This window comes from Rousettus aegyptiacus, unplaced genomic scaffold (genome assembly GCF_014176215.1).
Source record: "Rousettus aegyptiacus isolate mRouAeg1 unplaced genomic scaffold, mRouAeg1.p scaffold_m13_p_3, whole genome shotgun sequence".
Classification (NCBI taxonomy): Eukaryota; Metazoa; Chordata; class Mammalia; order Chiroptera; family Pteropodidae; genus Rousettus; species Rousettus aegyptiacus.
Window position 1 is genome coordinate 82,994,086 of NW_023416306.1, and position 13,701 is coordinate 83,007,786.

Here is a 13,701-nt window from a genome sequence, read left to right on the forward strand (position 1 = left end):
AGCATATAAAAAGCATGAACCATAAGAAAAAAATTGGACTTCATTAAAATTTTAGGCTTCTGCTCTTCAAAAAACACTATTAAGAAATGAAAAGGCTTAGGTTTATCCATATAAAGGAATACTAGTCAGTTATGAAACAGAATTAAAAATATAGATGAATCTCACAAGGATTACACTAACTGGAAGAAGCCAGACACAAAAGACTATATACTATATGATTTCATATATATGAAATTCTAGAAAAGGCAAAACTATGATGACAGAGAAGGTAAGCGCTTTTGCTAGGTTCCCGCAAAGGGGCACAAGGAACCTTTTAAGGTTAACTGAAATGTTCATATCATGATTGTGGTGGTGGTTATACAACTATACACATTTATCAAAACACATCAAATTGAACATTTAAAATTAGTGAATGTTATTTTATGTAAATATTTAAAAAGAATTTAAAGATTTACTCAATATCTAAGTAATATGTATATGCAACCTACCCCAAATTGTAGAGTTATCCTTATATTTCTTAGCAATGGGTGTCTTGTAATTTGATAAACTTAGTTTTATAGCTTCGGTGCAAAAATCATTCCATGAATTTATACAAAGAAAGTTCTACCATTTTGTAACAACATTCACCACTGGTGCAAACACGGAGCAGAAACAAAGCACGGGGTGGCCCCCTATTGTCTGAGGAAGCCAAACTGCATTAATGTCACCATTCAGCGAAGATCCGCAAAATTGACAGGGAGAACAAGCTGTGTGCTAGACATCCTTCAGTCCACCATCTGGAATAATATTCATTCAAAGCTGAAGAAGAAATGTTATGTCTTACAACTGATAAAAGCTCTAATGATGGCAGATAAAGCAAAACAGTACAACTAGTGCTTCAGTTTTAAAAGCCACAAGGAACACAAAGATGACTTAGCGGGTCACCGCACATTCAAAGATAAGGCTATATTTCACTTAAACGAAGAGATTAATGGTCACAGTGTACAAGTGGGGGATGCTGCTATCATTTTATAGTAGAATATGCAAGGAATTCATTTAAAAATCATGTCTTTCAAATACATTTGACTGACCTATTTGTTTATTGTTGTTTCTCCCTACTACACAATGATGTATGATGACACTACACAATGACAGGGATTTTTGTCTTTGCTGTTCACTACTGTATCCCTAGCTTGTAGAACAATGCTTAGCATACAGTTATTGCTTAGTAAATATTTGTTAAATTAATAACTTATGCCTATGTAGATATTCAGCAAATATTTGTAGAAATTTATGTCTACATAGATATTATTCACAGCTAAATGTTGTAATAACTTTCCCTTACATTTCTTCTATAATTTCTTTGACTGGAAGTTAATAACTGTCTTGTTTCCTCATTCATTTTATTTCTAAATACAAATTCAAACAAACTTTCAAGCAAAATGATTATTTTATCCTTTATACATTTCTTCATTCCAAAAATTTCCTACAATATGTATGTGTATTTAGAATAAAGAATAAATGCATCTTTATAAAATTCAAGTTCTATAGAGGGCTATACCAATAATAGCATGCTTCAAGTTTTCTTTCAGCTATTTCTTCAAATCTATTCCTCTATAAATGCTCTTTACCCTGTCTGGAAAACCCTCCACACATTTCTCTATAAACTTAACCTATTTTCAACCTGATCTCCCCAATTAAGAATCCTTTATAATACTGGTTAATAATCCTTTGATCAATTTTGACTCCCAACAAAATCCTAAACCCCTTTAGGGCAAGCAATATTCAGTATTTATTTTTATTTCCCTCTGTTATAGAATATTGAATAAATGCTTGTTTGTTGAATCTGATGGATTTCATTGAGAATGAAGCTTGAAGATACAAAAATTAATGTAAAGCTACGAAGATAAAGAAATATATTTGCATATTAAACTATTGCATAAAACCTACCAGTAGTGTCTGTCCTTGCGAAATAAAGAAATGACCTGATATAACTATGGTGAGAACGAGATGTCCAGATTCTTCATTGGAGTCAAAAACCTTGAGAAAGAGAGAAATATGTGTAAGACAATACATTTCTGTAATACTAATAAACTTATAATACTGATAACCAAATTATCTTCTTACATTGATCTCCCTACCCTGAATGTTCCCTTTCTTCCCATTCGATCTGTAATCATTCCCTTACAGTTTCAAGTTTGGTTTTTTCATATTTCTGAATTTTTCATATTTCTAACTTTTAACTAAATATGTTGGGGTGACATTGGTTAATAAAATTATATAGGTTTCAAGTAAATAATTCAATAATGTTATATATATGTGTATTACATTGTATGTTCGCCAACCAAAATAAATTTCCTTCCATCACCACATATTTAACCCCCTTTACCCTTATCTACCTCCCTCTCTTCCCACTTTCTCTCTGGTAACCACTAAACTGTTGTCCGTGTCCATGAGTCTCTCTTTATGTTGTTCATTTGTTGCTTTCAGTTTTATATTCCACATCTAAGTGAAATCATGTTTTTCAACTTCTGACTTTTCTCGCTTAGTATGGTAATCTCAAGATCCATCCATGTTGTTGTAAATGGCAGTTTATCCTTATATCAGGTCGAACAGTCAGGCTTCTTAAAAATGTAACTAAAACCAATATTTTGAAACAGAAAGAATACTACATTGAGAATCAAGAGATGGGCTTGAACCATTTTTCAGTTACATTTTAATAAATCATTAACCATCTCAGCCTCAAATTCCTTTCTGCAAAATGGGGATAATGCCTTACCAGGGTGCTGTGAGACTTCAGAGTCCCAGTTTCTTCAGCCACATAATCGTATTTCATATCCTCTCAAAACCTAGAACTTTCCTTTGGATGAGCTTTAATTTGTCAATGTCACTCTTAAAATATGGTGCCCCAAATTGACCATAATACTCTTGGTGTGGTCTAATTATCTCCTATTACTTATAGCCTATAATGACATTAACCTGTTGAGTGCGTAGTGCCATTCGAGAATGACCTCAGATTAATCAAACCTCCTGAAACTTCATTATCTATGTTGGTAAATCATACTTTCACTTTCTTCATCTGAACTTAAATGTGAAACCTTACATTTATCTCCATTATATTTTATCTTGTTAGATTTGGTTTATAGTTGTAGTGGAGGAGTTGAGGCAATGAAATCAAAATGCCAGGGAAGACACAACTGATAGGTACATGAGAGAGAGGTCTTAAGTTTGGGTCTTAAGAGGCTACACCACATAGGTGGCTTTAATATCGTTAATAAACATCCTTGTATAAATAAGAAATTATAGACTCACCTTAATGCTCAAAGCTCAAAATAACACACACCTAACTCAAGTATATTTTATAATGTTATTGCATCCTATTGAGAAATAATGTTGTATCATATTTCTTATGTGGGGTTTGTAGCTTTAATGCCATAAACTCAAGATTTCCTACTGAGTTTTCTCTAATTCACTTTAAATTCCATACTTAAAGATCATATAATATTTTAGATGTCAAGGGGGTGGTATGCTAAGCCCTGCACTATTTCCTGCTGTGGTTGTTATTCTGCCCCTTTCCCAGTATTAGGAACTCAGTTATGTTATGACATAATTCCCACCATAGCTTAAATGCATTATCTTGTATGTTTCATGCCCACTTAAAACCGCAAAGATAAAGAGCTAAGAATTAGAGTCTGATCAACAATTTCTTTGGGAGGCAATATGTTAACATGATAGTTTAACTTTTTTCTTTTTTGAATTGTAACATGTATCCTGAAAAGTATTCAACACTTAAATATACGGCTCAATGAATGATGATAAAGCAAACATATAACCACCACCCAGGTGAAGAAGCAAAACATTACCAGCTTTCCAAAAAGTACCCTGGTGCTGTCTCCCAATACTTACCTGCTCCCAATCCTTCTAAGATAATCTCCCATTATGACTTCTAATGCCATTGTTTAGTTTTACTTATATGATGGAATCATATGGAAAGTATTCTTTTATATCTAGTTTCATTGATGCTGTTGTAAGTAACTGAGAGAGTTCATTCATTTTCATAACTGTAGAATACCATTTTCCAGTTTAGGTCTAACACAAACAATGCTGTTACAAACATTCTTATATATGTCTCTTGCAGGGCAGAAACACTGCATTTTTCAAGCTGTAGCTAATGACTTCCATCAGAGTCCCAGTAGACCTCTCCCCTGCCTTCCAAACAGTTACATCTAATTGGCCACTCACCATCTCCACTTAAAGGTCTAATAGTCATCTCAAAATTAACATCCCCTAACTTGGAAGTACAAACCTTCTCATTCGTTCATTCATTCACTCATTATTTACAAAGTGTCTGACAAGTGAAATCTGTTGCCTATCACCAGGAATAGAAGTCCAAACACTTTTCCCACTTCGTCTTGGTACTGGAGTCACCAGGGAAAACACAACACAGTTAAGCACTGGATAGAAGAGTACTTGACTCACATAGAGAAAAAACTAATCAAGATCAGCATGAGTAGTGGGGTGGTTCCCCTGTAGTCAGGAGGTCCCTCTCAGCAGCCATGCAAGGGAATTGGCCTGTACTCATCCCTCTGTGCCACAGTAGAAAGACCCTGTCCCCTCCCCTCAGACAACAACTACAGCAGTGGTGTTGGCCAGGTGCTATATAATGGTTAAGCAGAACAAAGGAGCATAGGCTGTGAGGACTCTATCACTTGGTAAGAAAGTATTCCAGGCCCAAGGCCAAGAGGGGAGCTAAAAACTGCATGCACAACTGCCTTTCCCAACACAAAGTACCCACTATGTGCCAGGCTGTAGTTGGCATTTGACTCTCATGGTTTACCCATCTCAGGATATAATTCAAAGCTTATTTTTCCTTAGGCCAAAAGTATGGAAACATTCTTGAATCCTCTCCTTTTCTCATACCCATATGCAATCTATCAGCTAATCCTTCATGTCTACCTTTGAAATATTCAGAACCTAACCACTTCTCACAAGTCTAGTCTGAGTTATCATCATCTCTAGTTACATCATTCTAATAACCTCCTAACTGTTTTTCCCAGTTCTGTTCTTCCTCCTCCTCTCCAACAGTTTATTTTCAATATATAGTAGCCAGAGTGATCCTTTCAAAACTTAAGTCAGATTATATCATTTCCAGCTCACAGCCCTGCAGTAGCTTTCCATCTCATTCAGAGACTCATGCAAAATCTAGCCTGTCATTGCCTTTCTGCTCCAACCACACTGACTTCCTTGCTGCTTCTTGAACTCATTAGGCCCATTCATGATTATAAACCTCCGGGCTTTTGCAATTGCTGTTCTATCTGAAATTCTCTTCTATATCCACATGACTTGCTCCATCTTCTTCAGGTCTTTTCTTTTTCTTTTTAAATTTTTTTATTATTAGTTTCAAGTATACAGTATATTGATTAGACATTTATATAGTTTATGAAACAATACCCCTATGCTTCAGGTCTTTTCTTAAATGGCATCTTTTCAGGTAACATCTTTCCTGACCGTCCTACTGAAAAATGCCTCCAACTCCCCCATTACTCAGAGCAGATTGATTCTATTATTCCTTTCTCCAGCTTTGTTGTTCTCTATAGCTCTTACAACTTTTGTTACTTTATATTTACTTATTTGTTATCTGTCTGCCTATTTTCTTTAAAAGATAATTGATAAATGGGATTATAAACAATGCTCAATCCTCCTCCCTCCCCTCCCTACTTCCAAAAGGCAGATAAGAATAAAAATGGAACAAAGAACAGATAGGACAAATAAGGAACCAAAAACAAGATTAGATTTACACTCAACTTTATGAATGATCACCTTAAATGTAAATGGCTTAAACGCCCCAATGAAAGACAATCTGACACTAGGATAAAAACATAAAACAAAACTATATGCTGCCTACAAGAAAACACTTTAAATATAAAAACATGAACAGGTTAAAAACAAAAACTTTGGGAAAACATATGCTAACACTGGTCAAAAGAAAGCTGGAGTAGCTATATTAATATTTGATAAGAATATCAAAAAGGCATAAAGAAGGTCATTTAATAATAACAAAGGGATCAATTGAGACATAATCTTAAACATTTATATCCCCAATAGCAGAGCTTAAAAATACATGAAGCGATAACTGATAGAACTGTATGGAGAAATGGACAAATCTATTATTATAGTCAGAGATTTCAAAACCCCTCCTTCAATAATCGACAGAACAAGTACACAGAAAGCCAGCGAGTACAGTAGACTTGAACAATACTGTCAACCAATATGACCTGACTGACATGTTACAGACTACTCTCTCCCATATCAGCAAAACACACATTCTTCTCAAGGGTACCCAGAGCATTTACCATGACAGACCAAATTCTGGGCAACAAAACAAGGCTTAGTCAATGTGAAAGTACATTCTCTGAGCACAAATTAAATTAGAAATCAGTAACAGTAAGTTCTCTGAAAAAAAATCCCCCAATATTATGAGACTAATACACTTCTTAATAACACACAAGTAAATAAGAAATTAAAAGATAAATTAGTATTTTGAACTGAATGTTATTCACCATGTTAATAAACTAAAAAAGACAAAAATTTAAGTACACATAAATATATGGAAAGATATATTTTTCATGGATAGGAAGATTTAATATTGTTAAGATGCTAAAGTAGGCAGAATAACGAGCCCCCAAAGATGCCCACTTTCTAATCCCTGGAACCTGTGAATATGCTATTTTACATGACAAAAGGAACCTTGCAGATGTGATTAAGTTAAGGATTAAGTTAAGGATTAAGTTAAGGATCATGTGATGGGGAGCATATCCTGGATTATCCAATTGGGCTCAATGAAATCACAAGTTTCCTCATAAGGGAAGAGAAAGAGGACGAAGAGCCAGAGTTAGAAAAGGAAATGTGACTGCTGGCTTTGAAGATGGAAGGGTGGTACAAGGCAAGGATTTCAGGCAGCCTCTAGGGCTGGAACAAGAAAGAAACAGATTCTTCCCTAGAGCCTCCAAAAGGAGGGCAGCCCTGCTGACACCTTGATTTTCGCCCTATAAGGTCTATTTCAGAATTTTGACCCCCGGAAATATAAACTAATCAGTTTGGGTTATTTTAAGCCATTAAGTTTGTGGCAATTTGTAATAGCAGTAATAATTAAATACTAAATTCTTTTGTAGAAATTAGTAAGATGATTCTAAAATTCATGTGGAAATGCAAAGAAAAGAGACCATATACTAAGCTTTTAAGTCAGTTAACATTAACAAAGTACCTACTATACACTGATCTCTCATGAATATGTGAGAAAGAAAAAAGTATAGAAAGGAATGTCCCTGACCTTGAGCTTCATTTATTCATTTGTTCATTCAACAAATATCTACTGAGCACCTAACCTACTAGACAACAAACATTTTTCTAGACGGGATACATAATTGAACAAAACATTAGCTGCCCTCATGGAGCTAATGTGGAATGGGATGCAGGACAATGGCACAGACAACAACTAACAATAAATATAAATAGTGGGATGGTGAGAGTCATCAACCCTGGTGCAGGCAATAAGGGAATGCTTTGCCAAGAATTTATAGACAAACTACTGAATAAGAGAAGATATTTTCAAATTATATATCCAGGAAGGGGTTAATAATCCAAAATATATAGGGAACTCATACAAATCAACATTAAAAAATCCAATTAAAAAATAGGCAGAGGACCTGAACATACATTTTTCCAAAGAAGACATACAGGTGGCCACAAGACACATGAGACACATGAGAAAATGCTCAACATCACTTAAGTTACATCAGGACAATATAAATTAAAATCACTTCACACCTGTCAGAACGGCTATCATCAATAAATCAACAATTGACAAGTATTGGTAAGGATGCAGAAAAAAGATCCCTCATGCACTGTTGGTGGGATTGTAAACTGGTACTGCCATTATGGAAAATAGTGCGAAGTTTCTTCAAAAAATTAAAAATAAAACTACCACATGACCCAGTGATTCTAGTTCTGGGTATTTATCCAAAGAAAATGACAACACTAATTAGAAAAGATACATGCACCTCTATGTTCATTGCAACATTTTTCACAATAACCAAGACATGGAAACAATCTAAGTTTCCACCAATAAAGGAATGAATAAAGATACACAATGCAATACATATACTCAATGCAATGTCTCCATCATAAAAAAGAATGAAATCTTACTACTTCTGATGACATGGATGGACCGAGAGGATATTATATTAAGTGAAATATTCATTCAAAGACAAATACCATATGATTTCACTTTTATGTGGAATCTAAACACAAAAACAAATAAACGAACAAACAAAACACCCAAATTAAACAACAGAAACAGACTTATAGACACGGAGAACAAACTGATGGTTGCCAGAGGGGTGGGAGGTAGGGGGATAGGTGAAAAGGATAAAGAGGAATAAAAGGTACAAACTTCCAATTATTAAAAAATAAAATAAAATAAGTCACAGGGATGTAACGTACAGCATAGGGAAAATAGTCAATATTGTCGTAATAATTTTGTATGGTGATAGATTTAGTATAATGATCACATTGTAAGGAATAGAGTTGAATCACTATGTTGTATACCTAAAACTAATATAATATTGTATGCCAACTATAAGAGAAAAATTATAAATAGTCAAACTGACTAAAAAACAGTTTATTATCACCATATGCCAACAATTCTAATCAATGTCACTAATAAAATACTCCTCTCTGAAAAACATCTTTTGTTGGTCTAAGCTAAGTTCTAAACAATTGCTACAGTTACCGCTGAGTTAAAATAACACATGTAAGCTGCAAATTTTCAGATTTATTATTTATTCTTTAATAAATTATTTTTTTACATAGACATTCATTTGACAAACGCCTAGTTATAAAGCTAGCCTGCATACATGCAGACTACCACATGCACTGGTTTCAAGAGTAGGTCACGATGCTTTGATATACCACAAGACTGCTTAATGCAAAGTTGTCATCTCTAATCTTTTCTTAGTATGCAGTGCACTTCAACCCTGTGGTACTACTTCTTCTGCATTTAAACCACTGATTCAAAATAAATCATGACAGCAGAGGAATTGTGAAGGCAAAGAAACAACTTAAGTTACTCCAATGCTGTCATTTTATGGAAGTGTTGGTATCTATATTTGTTTAAAATTTTTAAACAGAGTGTAAGCACTCTGGAACATTTTTGTTTGGCATGTGTAAATTTTAGTTTACACTCAAAATATTTTACTATATTTGAATAATACCTTTAACATTGAAATTTATTCTTTTTAAAATGTTAAATATTTCCAAACTAAAAAACAAAAGAAGAGAATAAAATACATCAGCAATTTTATCACTACTTACTTAAATTGCTTTATCTTTGGAGATTTTCAGTTTTTTAATCACTTATTAGTTAACGGGTAATTAATTATATAAAATATTAGCCTCTAACCAAAGAATCAAAATTCGGTTAACTAGATATAAAAACAATTGGCTAAATAGCTGTGCTTTTTAATGTGTATATTCTCTTTCCTATTTATTTTACTGCCATGATTATAATAATGAAGCTCGATAAAATAATTTTCACTGTCTATATAAGTGAATAATTTCACTTATAAAATTTTCATGAAAATAATTTCATCATTTAGGGGAGAAAGGTTAAAAAAGTAGTTAAAAAATATCCATGCCCGCTGTCATGTTCTAGGCACACTGCTGAACATAATAAATAAATTACCAAGTACGTAAGAAAGAAGCTAGGGATAAAAAGCAAGATAAGAGGAATAGGAGTATAAAGACAAGGCATGAAAGGAGAAAGTAGACCCATATAAATAGGATGGCCAGGATAGGCATCACTGAGGTGAGGCTTGAGGAAAGCCCTGAAGATGTGAGATGATTAACAAGATATCCAGGAATACCATACTTATTATTTTGTCAGATATTTGTTGCAATGCTTCATCTAAAAGGTCTTTATAGTATACTCATACAGTTAGAAAATGTTTAATATAAGACTTCCAAAGGGTTCGGAAGAAAATGATAATTTGATTGTATCTCTGTAGTTTTGCTTTCCCAAATTTAATTCAAATGCCAATTAGCTTTCCTTGAGCAATTATTAAAATTAGCAACCAAGTGGGCCAGAAGGGTTGAGGTCTCAGGATGCAAATAAAAAGAGCTGGATATCTTCCCCTGTAGAAGAAAGGAGGCCCAAGCCTGAGCAAGGAGCCCTAGGGAAAAATTAGAAATGCCCCAGTTCTTGGGAGAGAGCCTAGCCCATAGAATTTAGTGGACCCCCAAGAAGAGCAGTACCAGCCTGTGTAATCTGAAATTCCTACGGGTCTCTCAGCCTCCAAGAGGTTACAATGGAGCTAGACAAGTTACTTACCTGAGTCCTTCCTACTCCTCTACAGAAGGCGCAGAAGGCTGGGGTTCATGCACCTTCTGTCACTTAAGGTATGTATCCACTGTGTACTTGCGCCCCAAGGGTAAAAAGAGGTATAAGTTAGACAAAGGAAAATAACTACATGCCCAACAGGCTAAAAGCAATGAAAAACAAACAGAAAACCCAGAACAGGTGGCTCCCAATGGAACAAAACTGTTGGAGATCAATAGCTTAAACCAAAAAAAAATTCTTATTATTATTAAAAACACATAAGAAAAGTCCTGGAGCTAAAAATATGCTTTATAAATATAAAACTTCAATAGCTTAATTAAGGAATTAGATGGATACTTGCGAAGTCAAATTAATGCTCTGAAAGATCAGGCAGGAGAAATATTCAGAAACACAGAGCAAAACTACAAATCATATGTGCAAGATAATATGAAGCAAAGATTCTAATCCACGAGAACGAATTAATGATAGAAGCTAAACCGAAGGGGGGAAACAGACTGAGGAAAGACAATGATTAAACAAATAATAGAAGAACTGTCCTACAACTGCAGAAACGACACGAGACAGAAGATGGAAAAGGTTCAAGCTCCAGCTACTGATGGGGGAGAAAAATCAACAACTAGACACATCCTGATGAAGTTTCTAAATTAAAAGTATAGAGGAAAGTCTTAAAAGCTTCTAGTCTTTTCTTTTAAAAAAGGCTCTATTCAACACTAGAGGATTCTAAAGAACTAACTCATTTTTTAAAAAAGTGTTAATTAAGCAAAAGTATCAAGCATTTATCCTATCTGTCCTATACAAACTGACCACTAAGTAAACTAGTAAAGGTTTTTCTATGAAGAATACAAAATATTTTTATATTTGTCGATAATTGAAAAAAAATGATAAAATTAGAATTTCAACATTTTGCAACTCCTAATTAGCTAATTGCTCTAGACATTGTGCAGCTGCAACATCATAGAGAGAAACAGGCATTACATACTTCCAATGGGAAGAAACCAAAACGTCTCTTCACTGGCCTTGCCAAAAAAAAATCCAACCGTACTCAATCAAGACTCTAGATTCAACTATCAATTTGCAAGAAATACAGAAGACAAAAGATCACATTAAAGGCACTATAGGGATGGAGTCAGCAAAATCCATACTGTCGGAAACTGTTGGACTCTGTTAATTCGACAAATAAATTTCAAGGAAGTGAAAGAGTTAGGTCAGGGAAACATATGGAGGAAAACCTAAAGATTAAAAGATATACCAATCAATTACAATATAAGGTCCTATTTAAAAGAGTTATGGTACTGTGCAGGATGAGGGGCGGATGGTAGCGTGCAGTCTCAGTAGGCAATATAAGTTTGGCTGGGGGCCAGGCCCTTCAGAAGACCATGAGAAACCTGCTTTCTGGGCTCCTGGAGGCGGAGGAGGAAGAAGAGTTCTACCAGATGACTTATGGAGGTTTCACAGAGGAAGCAGGACATGAAAAGTATCAAAGGAACCAGTCAGACACAGAGGAGGTGGACTCTGACTTTAATATGGATGAAGGGGATAAACCATTCAGTGATGGAGAAGCAGGAGAACCAGGAAAGAAGCACCGAATAGTCATCAAAGCCTATATAAGGAGCCTCTTAAGAACTTGAGCACCCCAGCTAGTAGCTCTCAGAAGGCCCAAGAAGAGCAGGCACCGCTACTGCTATAACTACAGGATGATGGCTCTGACAGTCGGAAGTCCATGTGTCAATCTACAGCCCAACATACATGATAAACTTTCCTTCAGGTACAGAAGAGGTAAGGCCAGTCATGGCAATAAAAGGGGGCCCACAGCGAGTGGCCCCTGACCCAGGAGGAGCTGCTCAGGGAGACCAAGATCACAGAACTCAACTTAAGTTCTCTGGAGACCTAGGAGTGGCTCGAGGCCAACAGAAAGAGGGTTTACAAGAAGTAGAAGTGCTTTGGGCCCATAATCACCTACCACTCAGTGACAGTGCCACTGGCTGGAGAGCCAGGCCCTAAAAAAGAGAACGTTGATGTGGAAGGGCTCAAGCCTGCTCCCATAGTTTCTGCATTGGCTCCCAGCGCCGGGGCTGGACCTGCCAATCCTCCTGCTTGCTGCTCACTGGACTTTAATCATTTTTAGTGACGATGCAACATTCAAAGAATGATTTTCCCCAAGGGAAGCCCCCATAAGTCCCTGTTTGGCAGGTATGCCTAATGACTCATCGCCCCAACCTATACTGGGGCCCTGTGACAGACATACCCTATGCCACTACTCTGTGAGGCCTATAAAAAGTACATCACTGCCCTTGGCTGCTGCCAACCACCTGGGCCCTGGGCTCTGGCCCAACACTTCATCAGCCCCTCCCTGGCTCTGGGCCAGACTTGCACCAGAAATCTATCATCAAATGAGATGTCTAACACTTAGAAACCTCTTTTCAGCCCTGATGTGGGGCTCTCAGTGTTTCCTTTTCTCTCCCTGCTTCTCCCTTTGTCATTTCTAGCTTTTGCCCAGCCCTTTTCTGTATTTCTTTCACCATCTCCCCCGCTAGCACCTACTGATTTTGTTCGGGATTTTTAATCTAATAAAACGGAAAGATCCTAAACAAACAAAGAATGGATAAATAAAAAATAATAAGTGTCATGACACTTATAACACTTAGAAACCTGAGCACTATTTGATAATAGTAAGGAATTGTTATTTTTTCAGGTAAAATGTTATTGTAATTATTTTCTAAAAGTTACCTTTTATAGACAATTAAAATAATTGGTGAAATGATAGAATGTCTGAAATTTGCTTCAAAATAACATGATGGGCCTGGATAGGAAACAAATGAAACCAAACTAGCCATAAACTGATAATTGTTGAAGCTAGTAATACATACATGAGGGCTTATTATATTATTATGTCTACTTTTAATTATGCTTGAATTTCTTTATAATAAAATTTCTACAAATGCATCCATGTTCTTTGTTGACTAGGTAGAGCAAGGTTAAGAGAAGCATTCAGCTTCCTACAAAGGACCAGAATATTATATGTAATGTCCTAACTCTACAGAGAAATTTTGAGATCATAATGCCTACCATAATCCAGGAACTAAGAAAAAATTACTTATTTCTGGCTCTTGGGAGATACTTTTAATGATTAATAATATAGCATTTAACTTGAATGTCCACATTAGCACAATACGAAAAGCTCAAAGAAAAATGTTATCTCTAATGACCAAGTCATCATAGAAAAAGATATTAATTTTAAGGTGTCATAAATAATGTTTATATCTTCTTCCTAGTTGCTAACTAAGTGTGGCTTATGACTTAGGTCATCAAAGCAATATGTATAAAAA

General features: G+C 35.4%; 1 protein-coding gene and 1 pseudogene across 1 annotated transcript in view; one reads left to right on the plus strand and one right to left on the minus strand.

The window, feature by feature from the left end:
* Positions 1 to 13,701, minus strand: part of REC114 (REC114 meiotic recombination protein) — a 96,352-nt gene that overhangs the window by 63,412 nt on the left and 19,239 nt on the right. Inside the window, exon 2 of the mRNA XM_016124972.2 lies at positions 1,930 to 2,019. Within this exon, the coding sequence (XP_015980458.2) occupies positions 1,930 to 2,019 (90 nt within the window). The remainder of the gene's footprint in view (positions 1 to 1,929; positions 2,020 to 13,701) is intronic.
* LOC107500101 lies at positions 10,414 to 12,266 on the plus strand (annotated as a pseudogene).